Source organism: Camelus bactrianus, chromosome 10 (genome assembly GCF_048773025.1).
Source record: "Camelus bactrianus isolate YW-2024 breed Bactrian camel chromosome 10, ASM4877302v1, whole genome shotgun sequence".
In the NCBI taxonomy this organism is placed as follows: Eukaryota; Metazoa; Chordata; class Mammalia; order Artiodactyla; family Camelidae; genus Camelus; species Camelus bactrianus.
In genome coordinates, this window is record NC_133548.1 from 27,100,229 (window position 1) to 27,118,087 (window position 17,859).

The 17,859-nt window shown below is 39.2% G+C and overlaps 1 protein-coding gene and 1 long non-coding RNA gene across 5 annotated transcripts in view; one reads left to right on the forward strand and one right to left on the reverse strand.

Annotated features, from left to right (window-relative positions):
- LOC123619563 (uncharacterized) overlaps window positions 1-17,859 on the forward strand; it is a 623,996-nt gene that overhangs the window by 53,044 nt on the left and 553,093 nt on the right. The gene's annotated exons all lie outside the window — the stretch shown is intronic.
- On the reverse strand, window positions 7,274-9,496 carry FSHB (follicle stimulating hormone subunit beta). Its single transcript, XM_010964735.3, has 2 exons — window positions 9,324-9,496; window positions 7,274-7,783 (listed from the first exon to the last, which is right to left on the reverse strand). The coding sequence occupies exons 1-2, from the start codon at window positions 9,480-9,482 to the stop codon at window positions 7,553-7,555; spliced, it is 390 nt and encodes a 129-aa protein (XP_010963037.1). The 5' UTR covers window positions 9,483-9,496; the 3' UTR covers window positions 7,274-7,552.

Sequence of the window (17,859 nt, forward strand, 5' to 3'; positions counted from 1 at the left end):
CTGCTATGCAGAGGGAAAGACATACTAGAAATGAGCCTTGGGGGCCCTTGAGCAAGAATGTCTGCCTTGATCCCTTTAGGTCTTCATGTTTTAGTTCCATTTCTGTGAACATCCTTACAATAGAACCTTCCTTTCCTGTCAAAGAAACTTGATGGGGTCTGTCCTTTGCCGACAAAGAAGCTCTGGCTGGAGGAATGTGGTAAACTTGACCCGATAGTGCCGAGTTCCTTGCACACTCATCATGTAGCCACATCTTCAGTGCTCGCTTGTATCTCAGCTCTTGTGTGATGGGCCTTGGTCTTTCTGCTTTTTTAAGGGCAGCTGACTTCCTAAATGCAATATCTATTATTTCAGTTGGTTCTGAATGTTTGTTTATTATTTCCATCTTTTAATGTGAACTGATTGTCTAAATACCTGTGTCTTCACATGGGCCTACAGACCATGTTCTGTATACAGGCTTTAAATATGATCATTACATATATATATTACTTCAAAATGGCTCAGATTGTTTTGTTATTATTGATGTTATTTGCTGATCTTTTCAGCCTCTACACTGGAGATTGAGAAAGAAATGCTAATGGAGTAAAGACATTTTGCTCTAGATTTTGAAAAATTATATTAAGATGGAAATAAATATACTCTACGTATGGGAGCCTTTGAAGACTTATTGCTTCATAACCCCAGTTCTTTTCCTAGCTCCTCTGTTCTTCATCACTCTCCCTGGTCCTAATCTTTCACATTTGGTCTAACCAATATTACTTCTCCCTCAGTCTCACCCACTGTTTCCTCCAGAGTGGGTTGAGGCTTCGAATTAATCCCATTTGAAAGGCAACATTTTATCCTAGTGCAAGGTGAGTTATTGGATTTATTAAAACCTCATCAGTGAACTGAGGGTCGAATTTTAAGTTCTAGCCGATGCCAAGAAGGCTACTTCTATGTGTACTCCCCTAAAATACCTTTGCAGTGAAGCCTGTGAAGAAACAGTGGAACATAGTAGAAAGCACACAGGCCTTGAAGTCGTGAGAACTTCCTGAATTCTGTATTCCCCATTTAATAGCTCTCTGATCATACTGCCTCAGGGAAAGGAACTTTACCAAGGGAACAGGCAGGAGGCACTAGCTTGACTTATTGCATAGGATCTTTCACTAGTCAGTAGGGCTCTTCAATGTCATTCCCTGAATCCACTTTCAGACTGAAAGACAAAGGAAGTTCCAACATTTAGGAAAATTACACACACAGGAACACATAATCAGGATCAAAGTTAAAGTACTAATAAACAAGTCTGTTTTTATTTTTTGACCAGAAGCTGGTGATCTCTGGTATATATGGCAATATTAAATAACTGATTTTGTGCTTGTTTCACGTGACTTGGTATGAAACATTGTATTGTTCCTTGAACACTGTGGATTCCTGTTTGTTAAGGTAGCATTACCCGCTATAACCTAAACCCTTAAGTCTCAGTTACTTAACACAAGAGAAGTTTATCCTTGCTGACATTAAGGCCTCTCAGAGGGAGCAGATACATGGGTTTTTGTGGGTCCTCTGGTTATTCAGGGATCCAGGCTGATGGATAGTCTGCAGTCTTGTATATGGGGCTTCCATACTTGCTTTAAGCATCAACAAACACTCAGCCATCTAAGAGGGGAACAGAGTATGATTCACCTGTGGGAGGGTTTTATGAGCCAGACCTAGAAATAGTGCATATCATTTCTGATAACCTTCCATTGCTGGGATTTAATTACATCATCAAACCTTTCTACAGGTGCATCTGGGAAAAGTAGATTATATTTGTCCCCAGGAAGAATAGAGAAAGGGGTTTGGTGAACACATAATAATCTCTGTCACAGTACAAATGTCTGAGAACAAATGTAGTTTCATCTATCTCCCTCATGTAGAACCACTTTCTTTCCTCTCCAAAGATCTCATCTATCTCTAGATCCAATTCTCCATTTTCCAGGTATGGCTTCTTATGGGCTGGCAACCCATGAACTAAAAGGACAAGTTATCTTTTTTGTCCCTCTTCATCTAGTATCCAGTGGTGAAGTTGGGACACTTCCACCCGATAACACTATTCACAATGGCACTTCCATTCATAAAAAGAAAGACTGGGAGACACAGCTCACTGGATTAAGCAATGATCAAACCCTACTGGGCAAGTTCTATGAAATCCTTCTTAGTAGTGGAGGAAGTTCCTTAATTAGATGATGATTCTTCTGGAGGAGTATTCTTTCCTTGCCCATTGTTCTCCATATCTCCTGGCTCCATCCTGTAGAAGCTTTTTCCATATCCATTATCCTCCAAAGCCACATTTGAAGTAGGTATTGGACAGTTGTCATCCTTGGGGTTGTACAGATTTCATAACCTACTTCCTGCTTGTCAAGTTTGGGGGCCCAGAAGTTGTTCAAAGAATCAGACAATTTTATTCTGGCCTCTTGTTTGTGGTTATTAATTTATTTAATTACTTAAACATTTTTTAAAAAACAACTTATGGAAACAAATCAAATAACCTAGAAGAAATGGACAAGTTTCTGGAAACATACAGTCTACCAAGACTGAATCAAGAAGAAATTGACCACTTGAACAAACCAATCACTAGAGATGAAATAGAATTAGCAATAAAAAACCTCCCTGCAAACAAAAGTCCAGGACCAGATGGCTTCACTGGGGAATTCTACCAAACATACAGAGAACTCATACTAGTCCTTCTCAAACTCTTCCAGAAGACTGAAAAAGAAGGAGTACTCCCAAACTCATTCTGTGAAGCCACCATCACTGTGATACCAAAACCAGACAAAGACACTACCCCTCCCCAATTTTTTTTTTTAACAGAGATACTGGGGATTGAACCCTGGATCTCATGCATGCTAAACATGTGCTCTACCATTGAGCTAAACACACCCCCACTAATCTAGTCTTTAATCTGGCAGTCAGCTTCCTCAAAAATTTTCATTTAGTTCCTGGTGCCTATAAACTCATCTTTTCTTAAGCATGATTCTTTTCTTAAACATGATTTTCAATCTTGATGTATATATTTTTGCTTCCTCACAATTTAATGGTTCCACCATGATACCATTTGAGATAAAAGACCTGGGTGGGAAGGCCACACTCTAAAACTATCTTTGCCTCAGGGCTGCATCTTAATGACTGTTCCTCAAATTTATCTTCTCTTTTACTATTTAGGATCTAGAAGCTGTAGGCTTTGATATACCATCAAGGCTCCAAATTCCTGAACTTTCTCCATTTCCTTTTATGTCTCTTTGCAAACAGGCCATCTCTTTAATAACTAGAAAGTAAATTCCTAACCCAATTAACATTCAGACTCTTTGCAGATCTTTCCCTTAGAGCGTGAGTTGACAAACTTTTTCTATAAAGACCTAGATTGTAAATATTTTAGACTTTGTGGACTGTACCGTCTTGTCATAACTATTGAATCCTGCTCTTGTAGTGAAGAAACAACCTTAGACAATATGTAAACAAGTGGGTGTGGCTGTATTCCAATAAACTTTATTTTAAAAAAGAGGGCCAGATTTGGCATCTGGGTCATATTTTGCTGACCTCCAAGCTAAAGGTTCAGTAAGCATGTGGTTGTTCTTCATGTTTTCACAGGTGAAATTTTTGCTCTGATTATCACTTTTATTGTGTTGCATAACCACTGAGCGGGTGCCACATATGCTAAGTTTTTTGTTAATGTAGCCCTCCACTTCCAGTACCAATTAATGTATTAAATAAAATAATGCAATTTTTTTCCTAGCAGGTAAACCCACAAATGTCAGCAACTTAACCCAGAAGTCAAGTCCACCCAGTTTGCTATAAAGGGTTGTTGATGTTGAGGCACACAGTTCCCTACAGACATTCAAGAATCTAGGCTGATGATAGCTTTGCTATCACCAGCACAAAGCTTTCAAGACCACCATGGGTGTTGACTTGCAACTGATAGAGGAAGAGAATGGAAATCACTTATGAGAGGATTTTGTGGGCCAGGTTTGGAAATATTTCATAGTACTTCTGCTCCCATTCCACTGGCTGGAACATGGATATACCTGATTATGAGGAAAGCTAGGAAATGTAGTCCAGCTTTACAGCCAGGAAGAAATAGGCACCAATCTTGGTGAGCACACTGAATTCATCACCCCAGTTCCTAAATGAATGTTAATGACTGAGGCTTTCCACACTAGCTTTGTGACTTTAGGTTCAGGGCCCATTTCATCTTTCTTGTAATAGACACAAAATTAGAATTAAAAGTACAAAGCACATAAGAATGCCTTGTTAGTTTCAACTAGCAAACTCTTTACATGTCTACAAGAATATTATAAACACCTGTATTGCCCTTTCCCAGATTTGTATTAATGTTGTACCGTATTCAAGACTCAGATTTATTTTATAATATAAACATTACAGATATAGATTGAGGCTCCCTAAGCATTTCCATTCCTCTTTCTTTTTCCTCACTATCATGAATCCATTGTTTATTAATTTTATGTACTGGAATCTTTTTTTTTTTTTTTTTAATCCCTTATAATTCAGTACTGCTGTCTTACTGACTCGTTTACGGTCACAGTCAGCCAAGTCTCTTGTGGGATGAAAGGAATGGTATTCTGGTTAAACCATGTCAGGAGTGGAAGGCACAGAGTCCTCCCTTAGCCCTTACAGCTAGTCTCCAGGTACAGCAGCCTCTTGGGGAAGAGGTAGATACGAAGTTGGAGGTAATCACGGGTCAGATTGACAGGCCTCATGTGTCGGCTAAGGATTAGAATTTCATCCTCTTGAAAACAGTAGGGAATCCTATTATTAGATGGTCACAGTGGTGGTTTAGAAGGATAATTCTTGTTGCTGTATGAATTCTGTCCAGAGCTAAGAGAGACCCTTTCTATAGTGCTGGGCAGAGATAGTATGAGCTTCAGCTAAAGTGGTGGCCGGTGGAGAAGAGCCTTTTCTTGGCAGGAGCCTGGAGGGCTCACAAGTTTTCTTTTCTTGCTGCTTTAGAAAGGATTGCACTCCAGTTTGGCATGGGGGTGCCTCAAGCAAAAACTGCTGCTGCTTCCTAGCATTTTGACCTTGATCTTTTTTAGCTAAAGTGGTAGAGAGGTTGACTTGGTAGCCATAGGAGAGCTGGGCTAAAATCTGGGAAGCCTGCCTGCCATAAACAGTCTTTGTGATCTTGGGTGGGTCACGTAACATCCTTGGGCTTCGGTTTTTCCATCTCAGAAATCCAAGAGAAATGAACTAGAGTCTCTCCAGTGTCCCCATCCACTCTGTGATTCTCTCTTTGCTTTTTTCCTCCACTACATCAGAAAATGATTTCAAAACATGACAGGAAATTTAAATGTGGGTTCATCACCAGCTGTGGGTTCTGGACAGCAGAAGTCCCACCGAGACAGAATGAATTACTCGAGACTTTGTGGAAAAAGTCAAGAGAGTGAGAGGGAGTTGGGAGCCAACTCCACAAACCTCTCAAATGCTCCCATATTTATTGTGTACAATCAAAGGAGAAATCACTAACAGTTGTGTGATGGAATGCAGGAATTTAGGGAAAGACAGGGTGGAATCGAGATTGTAGAGTCTGGCTCAAGGTCAGAAGACCCTTTATGTTTTGGTAAATCATGTTCTTGTTGGCACCAGCGAGCCTTACAGCTTATCAGGGTGGAATGTATGAGAAGCAGCTGCTTAACAACATTTTTCTTGGACTCAGGCGGTTGTGCCTGTCTTAGGTTGCCCCACTCTGGGGATCTTACCCATCATTGGCTAACCAGCCTTCTCACCTCTGAGTCTGCAGCTTTTTATAACTTGTTTACCATTCCAGCCCAAGACTTGTTCCTTTGGTCCCACAATCAGGGGCCTACAGTTTATCTTTAGGGAAGTCATGGGAAGAGGGGAGCAAGATACATTCTTACAGATATGTTAAAGCAGACCACCAGCCCAGCCAGTTCCTTGTTTTGGGGATAGAAGACTATCTAACAGCAGACACGCCCAGCGTTTATAGCCGAGGGCCTGGGTTGTTGCTTTGCAATGAGCAGAGTGCTATCTAAAACCTCAACTATGCAAGCAAGGCAGTTACTAAGCACATTTGCTCTTCTTTAAGGAGACAAGCGGCTGGGGTCTGTTACAATTTGTTAACCCAATCATGGGCTCCCACATTTAAATAAGGAAATAATTTTAGAAATGGAACAAAATTAATTTTAATATTTCCAAAGGTCAGGACAGACAGATAAATATTACAGAAGGACTTGAAATTTTTGGTGACATTCTTTCTACTAATATTATAAACATACAGACATTCTAGTCATGCTTGTATGTGAAAAAAATCCAAATCCGTAAGTCTGGTGGCTAGCATCTTTATTAAAAAAATAAGATTTAAATAAATTAGTTAAACAACATGAGTATGAAACAAGTATATTATTAAGAGAAATCTTGAAATCAACTCATGAAATAATTACAATATTTACCCTCTTGAAAGAAACAGATTTGAGAGAATATGGACAGACAAAAGAGAAGACTGATGCATGCAGAGAGGATTCTAGAAAACAGCCGTTAGCTGTTTTGTTTTTTTCCTCATGGCTAATTCATTCTAAAAGAGCTATTTCTTTACACAAATGTATTTGTAGATAAGGTAAATGCACTTATAAAGTTGCCAAAATTCCTTTCAAACCTACTTTCAAATCTACATCTCTCCAAAGGAGTAGATCCCAGCCTGGAGGGCAGGACCATATAATTTTTCTTACTTCCCAAAGGGAGTTTTGCAGGAGCATGATAGCATTTGTTCAATTTATTTCGATAGTGGAATAGATGGGGGTAATTTCCACAAGCTGACATTAACATTTCTTGCTTTCACCCTTAACTAAAGGAAGAGGTTGGCAGTAATAGCTTGGAAGTCCTGAGCTCAGTAACCTCCACCTGATCCATTCGGAGAGAGGCATCCTGTCTCTATCCTCCACATGCCGGAGGTGATACTGGAACCAATGCTCCACTTCCAAGGACTCACTGGCACTGCTGAGAGCAGTTTCATCAGATAGCCTCAAACATCCTCTTTCTGTATTTTCCTACCCTCTACCGTTCTGATCTTACTTTCCTTAAGGAAACCAATGCTGAGTTTCTTACTAAGTTCTACACATGGTGCTAGGCATTGAGGCACAGTCATGAAGAAGATGCTGGCCCTGCTCTTCAGGGCTCTGAGTCTAGCAGGAGAATGCTGCGTTGAGTACTTTTACCCACTCTTAGCTCACTTCCTTCATCTGGGCCAGTATCCCTGTCTCTAAGAGGAAGGGATTGCCTGAGAGGATTTCTTAGATTATTAGATGTGAAAGCACCCACGTGTCTGTAAGTTAATTAAGACTGAATAAAACTTATGGAACCAGACCTAGAACACAGGGTTGAGTAGTGACAGGCCCCAGGCCCCAGCACTCTCCATTCCTGGAGCTCCCCCTCTGCCGGAGAACAGGGGTCAGTGGGGTCTCCCACGGTGGTCTGCAGCCTGGGCACGTTGTACACACACAGACTTCTTGGATATCTTGGTCCTTCAGGACAAGGGTGGGCAACTCAAAATGTCCACTGTACTTTATTCTTTCATTTCACTGAAGGAGCAGTAGCTGGGCCCCAGGCCTCGTACGGTGCAGTCAGTGCTGTCACTGTCACACTTGCCACAGTGACATTCAGTGGCTACTGGGTACGTATACAGGGAGTCTGCATGGTGAGCACAGCCGGGCACCTTCACCGTCTCGTACACCAGCTCCTTGAAAGTGCATGTTTTCTGAATGTTGGGCCTGGCTGGGTCCTTGTACACCAGATCCTGAGTGTTTTAGGAAGGAGAGAGTTAGGTTACGGTATTCTGCAGGTTTCTGTTTAGCTTAATCAAAATGAGGCAGGGATTGAACACTGCTTGCTCTAACATTTACCCGCTAAAGCTCACTTATGGAATTCCTAACCGAGGAAGCATGACCTCATAAATGATCTATGTGCCATACCACGCTTCCTGATTGTTCTGGAAATCTTACAGAAAATATGTTATTCCTTTTCCTACTCCTTATGTCTATGTCAAAATATTATTTCTTCAACTCTAGAGAAACTTGAATTTCAATATAGAGAAATGATGAAAAGGGAAATATAGCAGACATTTTAATCTGACTTTCTGTACTTAGTTGAAAGCCATATTAATGACAGCTTGAACCATGAAACACTGAAGTTTAATTTCTCAGAAAAAAATTTTCAAACACACTGTCCCTGGGTGTTTATAAAAAGTCAAAAAATAAATACATAATGTGAAATGTTAGTCCTTAGCATGACTATGAAGGCTTATGGCAGATTGTAAATATTCCACTGTTTTGTAGACATCTTCCCCCCTTATATGCTGTATGTTTTGCAAGGCTCTCAGTTTCAAACGGTTTGCATATAAGAACTTTAATCCTGGCAGAATAGTTTTGTTCTAACACTTTCTAGTAAAAAATATATATATATATATGTGTGTATATTTGCACTGAGAGAAGAAATTGACACTTCTGTTTATTTCAGTGTCATGCCGCCAAGTCTACGTCCTGAGAAGGTGCAGTGAGTGGAGTTTGATCAGACTCATTTACCACCTGATCAAGTATACTTCATTAAAAAGTTGCTGTTTTCAGGGTCAGTTTATAGAATGAAATTCTGCATAGGTAGCTGTAGGGGAAAAAAAAAAGTAGAAACTGCCTCTTGGATTAATTTAGAGAAGCTGTCTGAATACAAACTGGTGGTTTTATGTCTCTGTACCTTGGTTTTCTCAACAGTACAAAGAAGTGAGTGGGTTTGCTGATTCAGTTTGATTCCAGCCGTCTGCACGGATCGATTGTGTTCTCAGCCTGCTTGTTGGCCTTTGTATTCAGGCGGGCCAACAAGACAATTTTTATAATGTGGCTGTGTTTTTATGTAGCTTGCAAATATATTTTGGTACTTTCTCTATTGCAAAGATACGGCTTCGATTGCTGAATTGGTTTTGGGAGAATATTGTAGATCTTTTATTAAATAGATGTAAGTTTACGTGTTTATCTCTCTGTAAAATCTAGTATAGAACTATTTTTTTTGAAATGAAAAATTAAATAAAATTTGAAAAATAGAGTTGTCATATTACCAAATTGATCAGATCAAATCTGAGGCTTCCCTAAATTTACCCTAATCAAATCCAAATCCAAACATTTAACTGATATCCTAGTAAATAACCCCAATCATAAAACAGGCAGTGTTGGCTAAGGGACTCATGGCTATTCCTTGGGAAACTTAAAATATTGATAAAGTGGGAATTCACACAGCCTGCCTCACACAGACCCTCAGCACCCTCACTTCCAGCAAAGCAAAGTACTCACCCGGGTATAGCAGTAGCCCGCACACCACGTGGTGTTTATGCTTATGCAGAAGCCGCATTCCTCTTTCTCCACCGTGATGGTGATGTTGGTCAGCTCACAGCTATTGCAGCAGATTGCTTTCCAGCAACAGAAGAGGAAGCAAAAGTGGAGTGACTTCATCCTGGCCTGGGAAGCTAACAATTAAAGCCTGTGAGAAACCGAAAAACTAAAGAATTATCATTGTTACCTAAGTTGACCAAACCAAAAATAATTGGTCTGCCCATCCTGTGCAGCCACATTTTGCTCCAGCAATCTTTTTTCCTTTCTTTCTTTACTTCTTTGTTTCTTGAACAAACATGTCTTCTTATTCTCCTCCTCAATTTTTTTTTGTCAAAGTAGAAAACTATTATAGATTAAAACTCCAGATTTAAGCAGAGCAACGTTTAAAGATTAAATTATTACTACTGACTTTCTTAAAGTGATTACTTTGAAGCAAGTAATTGCGATCCTCATATCTGTCCATTCATTATCATTTTAAAGACTAGTTTTATTTAAAAAGAAGAAGGAACGTCTATACTACAAAGTTAGTTCATTTTTAGGATCTCATAAATATTATCATTTGCTTTTGCCCCCCTTTGTTTAAAATAAAACTATTTCGGACACCAGGCGAACTGGCCTATAGAAAGACAATTGCTTGCTGACAGTGATTACAGTATATTAACCATATTTAAGAAGCTAGGTTCACAAGCACAAATTCCCTACACAATAGAAGTTGAAAAGCTCTAGGTTTGTTCTCCAGATCCTGAAAAATTTGTAAATTTCAGAAGTAACAGTCACCACTTGATAACTAAGGGTGCTGAGACTCACCTGTGGTCTGCTGCCTTGTCTGGGGAAAGCTGTAGGCTGAGTCTAGTCTCAGTTCACCTTTTATACACAATCATGTGAAACTAACACCTGGTGGATTTGTTGGGTATTAGTAAGACCAGTGTTAGCCTGAAGCTTGCTGTAAGTGAATCAGTGTTTAGCTAGACAGGGAGATCAAGCCAAACTAAAGTAGTCTAAACACAGTAGATCAGGAAACATAATGTTACCAGAGATGATGATTTTGTGCAAATTAAATTTGATGTAGTAGAACACCCACTCCTTTATCTTGTCAAATTAAATCTGACTCTGTGTTTTTTGTTTGCAGCTTTAACTTGGGGAATTCGAGTCCTTTCCAAGTATTGCTTGGGCCTTGTTGAGGTGCATCAAAAAGATATGGTTAATAAATTACTCCGAGAGTAAATTGAAAGCTGTAAGGGAAGAAACAAATAGAGAGTCTTTCATGATGTGACTCCTATCTAAGTGTAGACTGTATTTTTCTTTACTTCCAACATCCAGATCCTCTAACCTCAAGTTTTCTTGATGCTTTACTTGTAATTCTTTAAATGCTCTGCTGATTCATCTCTCTAAGTCCTTGCATGTGCAGTGTTTGTCCTGCCTGAAATGTCCTTGCTTCCTTCCTGGGTCCCCTACACTATTTCCACCCCTGGCAAATTTCTCAACCTTCAACACTCATCTGCCAGTGTTTAGGATGAGAGATAGAGGAGAGCTTTAATTTCCACCTTCTTTTTTGTAATCCTTTGTATGTCTCTGTTTCTCCCAGCAGACTATGAACTCCTTGGAGACTGGGATTGATTTGCTTAACAAATATTTTTAAATTAAGCAGTGTTGCTGGAGCAAAAACAAATGGTGGAAATATTAGGATACAATGTCAGAGATGTAACAGAAGTCTAATCATGTAGGATCTTTTAGACCAATGTAAAGACTTTGGTTTTTACTGTCTGTGAGAGGGGACTGATTAGAGGGTTTTCCAATCTTTTTTTTTTTTTAACATGATTTTTCTTTTTCAGTGGAGGACTGAGGATTGAACCCAGGACCTCGTGCATGCTAAGCATACGTTCTACCACTGAGCTCTTACCCATCCCCAATTATAGGGTTTTGAGTAGAGGAGTGATGTGATCTGGTTTAGGTCTGAAAGGATCCCTCTGTCTGCTGTGTTACTAATGCAGGAGCGGGAAAAGTAGGAACAGGAAGTCCTATTTGATGCTACTGCAGCTAGCTGGGTAAGAAATGATATTTGTTTAGACTATTGTGGTAGCAATGAAGGTAATGAGACATAATCTGATTCTGGATATATTTTGAAAATAGAGCCAACATAATTTTCTGATGGATGACTTGAGTGTGAGAGAAAGAAAAGTCAAGGATGACTCTGGTCCAGGCAACTTGAAGGATAAATTTGCTGTCAACTGAAATGGGACGGCTGTAGATATAGTAAGTCTGGGGGGAAGATAAGGGGTCCAGTATGGGTATGTTGAGCTTGAGGTAGCTTTAAGACATCCAAGTAGAATCTGTATGTTGGGACAAATAGATTAGCTGAAGGTATAAATTTGGGAGTTGTTGACATGAGCCTAGAAGAGATTACCAAGGGAGTAGGTGTAAATAGAGAAGATAAAAAGACCAAGAGTGGAGCCTGGTGTATTCAAACATTAAGAGGTCAAGAATAAGACGAAGTGTTTTTTGTTTGTTTGTTTGTTTGTTTTTCCCTTCCTTTATCCAAAGGAAATGGAGAAGGGTCATTGAGGAAAAAAAGGAATGGAGAGAATGTGGTGTCCCAGAGTCAAGTAAAGAGAGTGTATCAGGGGGAGACAGTGACAGCTGTACCAAATGCTGCCAACAGTTTAAGTGAGGAAATTGCACAATGCATGTGACATCATCAGTGTCCTTGGTTAGAGAAATTCCTTTGGGGTGAGGGGAAACAGTACCCTGATGGGTGTGTCTTTAAGTGATTGGCAAGAGATGAATAGAAAAAGAGTTGAATATAGACAACTTTGTTTTTTTTTTCCCTAGAAATTTTGATACAAAGAGGAGGAAAGAAATTGGTGATTTGGTAAAGTGGAAGTGGGGTAAAGGTAATTTTCTTTTGATTTTTATGTTTTAAGACGGAAGGAATAACTCTGTTTGTATGGTGATGCAGATGGTCGGGTAGAGAGTGAAAAATGATGTTGGAGGAGGAGAGGAGACTTTCTGCAGTGTTCTTAGGTACGTGTGAAGACATGGATTTTAGAGCACAAGTGGAGGGAATGGCTTTAGACAGAAGAATGGAGAGCTCATCCTGTATCAGGCAGGAGGCAGAGTTGTGGGTGCAGATGCTGCTGGCTGGGGAGGTGTGGTGAGTACGAAAGATGGTGGGTGTTAGGTACCGTGATGGGCTTTATGCAAACTCTCCTATGATTAATTTCATTTTCTCAGTAAAGTGGGAAGTAAGGCCATCATTTGCGAATGAGGATGGTGGATGAATTGCTGAAGAATGAGAGACAAAAAGATTTGAACTGTTGTCTGAGACTGGGAGAGGGAGTGAGTTATCAGTGAGTTAGGCATAGTAAAATTGCCTACCAGCCTTAAGGGCCCACTTGAGGTTTATGGTAAAAAATTTAACATGAAACCACTCAACACGGATGTGCATTTTCCTTTTGCCCAGTTTAATGGCAGGGGTTGAACTTGCCTGTCATCAGGCTCATCGGTGACAATTGGTTGGATTTATCCAGAGTTATGATTTTATCAAATGTGTGTGACAAAGATAAAAACTTAGCAAAGTACTGGGCACTACAAGTACTAATTCAGCATTTATGTAAGTGATCTCTGGAATGTAGTAGTTAGTTAAAATCTGTTAGTAATAGGCAAGTAAACATATTATCAAAGTTATAGGATGAATAAATTTCATATAATACATATTAAATGAAATATACTCATGATTCCTAGAAAACTATAAATCCTTTCAATTTTCCTAAAAGAATACTGACAATGTTATGACTATCAGTTATACCTTGCATTTGAAATTAACTTTCTATGTTATCTATGTGTGTTCACGAAGTACATGTATATGAATATATGTGAACTTATGTTTTAATGACTAATGTATATACAGTTGTATTAGCTCTTTACAAATTCAATTTAAAATATTAACAGCTTTTTAAAAATTGTGCTCCTACTATGCCCCAGGCACTTAACTAAACACTTTAAATACACAATCACATATAATCTTTACAACAACTTTCTAAAGGAGTTACTATTATTGCTCTTTGAAAGATGGGAAAACTGAGTATAAATGACTGACCCAAGACAATGGAACCTGTAAGCGCCGAGGCTGTGGTTCATATCTAGGTCTGTTTGTCTCCAAAGCAGAGAGCTACTCATCGAACCATACTGACATCAGTTGGTTATAATTCTCAACAATCCCGCTAGTTGGAAAGAGGCCAAGACAGAAGCCATCCAGAATTTGGGCAGATATTCCAAATGTCCATGTTTATACTTCCATCCACATTTAGGTCAGAGGTTCCCCCCATATAACCCTATTTTCCTTGGCCTGTCAAGAGGCCCCAAGACGTGTCTCCCAGTGTCAAGCCTCTTAGAGCCTAGTTTATCTGATTAGTGTATTTCCTAATTAGATGTTATTGTGTTCATACCTAGGTTGTTGAAATGTTTTATTGATGAAAATCTAGAGCTCTTATTCACCTTTGTATTCCCAGTACGAATAGAGTTTCTAATCCACAGTAGGCACTCATACACTTTTGTTGAACAAATTGAAACACAAATCACTCACAGTTTCACTTATGCTCTGCTGGTCGGTAGCCTGTTTGCTCTCTGATGCCTTCCTTGTTTTTACTCTGTTCTGCTGTCTGTTTTTGGGAGAAGGGACCTCTGCAGGCTGCCTTTCCCAAGCTGCAGTGTCAGCAGACTTTTGCCTCTGGGGAGGGAGATTGGAGAGTGAAAGGAAGGAAGGAGTCAGAGCAAAGCTCTGCACTCTTCTTGCCAGCAGCTGCACCTTCTCCCTGGGTCCATGTCGCATCAGATAGCTCCTCTCTTAGATCTCCCAGTTTTTGTGAGGAAAACCCTCTTGTGGCTTAAACTTCCGCTGGTTGGTCTCACCTTTTGGTTCTGGAAACCCTACTTGTGTCCTTCCAATCTAGAGGGTAAATGGGGCTTCCCATGGCTGCTGACCTTTGGGTTTCCCCTGTCTGGCTTCTCAGCAGCCCTAACACTTGGATAATGAATTCCCTGGATTAAGTTCCATCTGTTTTACATGTTAGGAGTGGCTTCTGTTTTCCTGGTTGGAAACTGACTGATAACCCACATCTTTGTTTCTAGCCCTCTATTACTGGGTTTTAGTACAGTAACATTAATCAACTCAATATTTAACAAAATGTTGAGCATTATTTAAGGAGACCCTATGTCAGATTCCCACTTCATTGGCTTGAAGCATCTCCCCACTTCCCAAAGTCACATGTATTACTTCTCTCTTCCTTGAGAGAAAAAAATTCTATTCCTTTGGCTGGAGATATGTCTCTCATCTCCTTTTCATCCAAGCCACTCCTACAAGCACTCCTACAAGATTCCATTTAGATGTAGCTTCTTCTAGGAGACATCCACTCATCCCACGTTACACAGTATTCAGTACTCACTCTCAGTCCAGTCCTTTCTGTTTTGTTTCCTTAGTTCCCAGTGCCCACCTCAGTGTTAACATTCATCACATTGCATTTTAAATGAACAGCAGACTTCTCTTGTGAATTCTGGTGAACCAATGTCCACAACTGTGTGAGCATCCCTAGAATTTCTACCTGTGCATATGCTCAATGACCTACATCCTTCCTTCATTTATAAAGATTTTTTTCCAAATCATTCCTTTATCTTTGGGCTTAAAAATAGGAAATTAAGCACCTGTGCTCGTATCTTGATAAATTACTTGCTCCTTCTATGGTCTGGTATCCTTTTCATCCTCTTCTTTTGCTCATGGGATAAATGTTTTGTAATGTAAATTAAACAAAATTGTTTAATGTATTTAATTTTGTTTTTAATTTAAATTTACCCATTTTAGTCATTTAAATTTATTTCCTTTATTTATATTACAAAGTAATAGATAACATATATGATGTGATAATTCTATGTAAAGTGCTAAATTTTTAGTAAGTTTTAACTTACCAAATTACCCAACAGTGGTATAGAGCTGCACTGTCCAATATGGTAGCCACCAACCACATGTGGCTGTTAAGCACTTAAAATGCAGCTAGTCTAAAGTAAGATGTACTGTAAGTGGAAAATACCCACTGGATTTCAAAGACAAAATAAAAGCTCATGTAAGCTGTCTCAATGATTTTTGTATTGATTACATTGAAATGACATTGTTTTGGATATATCAGGCTAAATAAAATGTTATTAAGTCAATTCACCTTTTTTTTTTTAACTTAAAAGTACTATTTTAAAATGTGGTTCCTAGAAAATTTAAAATTACATAAGTGGTTCACATTATATTTCTATTGGATAGCACTAGTATAGACCTTGCCAGCTAATTTTCAGAGATTACAAGACTTGTTCACTGGTCTAACGTCTGGTCCTTGTGCATTACACATTGCCAGGCAAGGTCAGTTGGTACAACCGTGAAAAATAATAAAGTGAAAGGCGCACTGGTTGCCGATGTCTATTAATGTGAAGACACAATAATGTACTTTGTGTTTTTCAGGGAAGAGGGCAGGAGGGTCAGTCTTCATATTAGCAGGTAAACTTGTTCTTATCTGCAGGGGCAGTCAGATGGAACTCTAGTTCATTTCATCAGATGAGACAGTACCATATTGTGAACAACAAACCAAAGTCCTAATGCTCATCTGTTGCATTTTCTTTTCCTCAGAGCGAGACAGAGCAAAATGTCACAGAGTTCTCCTGATAGGAGCTCTTTTAAAAGCAGAAATGACACTGAAAATATTCCATGATAGTGTTCCAGTAAGAAGTCAGTGCCTTTGGTATGGGTCAACTGACAATGCAAGAAGCTAAAAATATTTCCTAGGCTTTAAAGCAATTGTATCTTGCATAGAGTAAGCAATCAGTAAATACTTATGGATTTGATTTTTGTTTTGATGCTGGTTGTCAGGTTTCTAGAAACTAAAGCATAAAGCACTAAGAATGAGACGTACATCCACGTAACTAGCAGTATATTGATCCTTGATGTGGGATGTGCTGAAAGGATAATAATCCACGAGTGGGCCAGCAGTTATCCCTAACACAAAAATGGCAGATTCTAGTTGTTTTTACGTCTTTCTGTTTTAGGAAAGAGGATCTCTGCATACACACATATACATATAGACATACATAGAAAACACTGACATAACAGTTTATGATGTTTTCACAGCTTCCTTATGCTCATGTATGTCCTTTAAGGAAAGTATTATTGTCCTCATTTTACAGAGTGGAAATGTGTATTGAGCACTTACTTATACCAACTACTGTGCTAAATGCTTACATCAACAGCTTAATGAATTTCAGATTACTATTGCCTGTACATTATAAATGAAGAAATGAGGATCCGAGTGGTGCACTAAGATAAACAACATCACAGTAAATAAGTGGCAGAGCTTCAATCCTGGACCAGGCAAGAAGACTCCTGAGTCCCTGGTGTTCTTCCTTCAGGCACATAACTATTCGCTAGACAGATTGGACTAGTGGAGGAGAAGCACCCAGGGACTAAAAGACATTGTCACTGTTTTGCGTTAACTGTGTCTGCGTGTTTTAATTTTGGAGAAGCCCCACTTGATTCTAGACAAGAGAGAACTAACAACTGGGGAGATTAGAAAAGCAGAAACTTAGAAAGAAGAGGAGGAAAAAGGTTTGGAAATTATACAATGAATCATTAATCCACGGAGTGTGTTAGAAAACTGGAATCTGAAACTGAGTCAATGCGTTAAAAAGCCAGGACACTAAACAATGAGTTAACTTTTACTGAACACATAAGTGCTAAAGTTTAGTGCTAAATATTTTATATGCACCATTTAAATTAATGTAATCATCACAGGAACCATATAATAAGTACTAGAATCATCCTCATTTTAGAGATGAAGAAACTGTGACATAAAGAGTTCAAATACTTTAACAAATCCATGTAGCTGGTAAGTTGGGGGAGCTGAAATTCAAACCCAAGCTGTCTGGTTCTAGGGCCTGTGTTTTTACCTGTTAGCACTGTTCTACTAGCCACTCTCATCAAAACACAACTCAGACTATCTTAGAATAAATACATGTGTACCTCTGTGTCCTATTGAATAAATTTTTATTTTTTCACTGTGTGTAAATAGAGGGAATTATGCTGGAAGACCAAGATATTATCTTACCTTCTACAGAAGAAGAAAGTTCTTTGAAATAGAATCTGTCATTCATAGAAAACATGAAGAAAAAATGAGGCAGGAAGCATTTCTTAAATAATCCAACCATCATTATGGCACAGAAAAATTGCCAAATCTTCTGTGTACTTGCCTATGTTATCTAGTTTATTTGTACTTAGATTGGGGCCATGTGACTAGTTCTGGCCAATGGGCTATGAGTAGAAGTGAAGTGGGCTGAGGCTCATGACTCTCCAGTGTTCTCTCTCCTTTCTGTGGGTACTACCCAGGCTTCCTCTTCTTGGTGATGCACCCAGAAGCTGACAGAGGCTCTGACAGCCTGTGTCCTTGGACTGATGGGTAGAGCACAGTCTCCT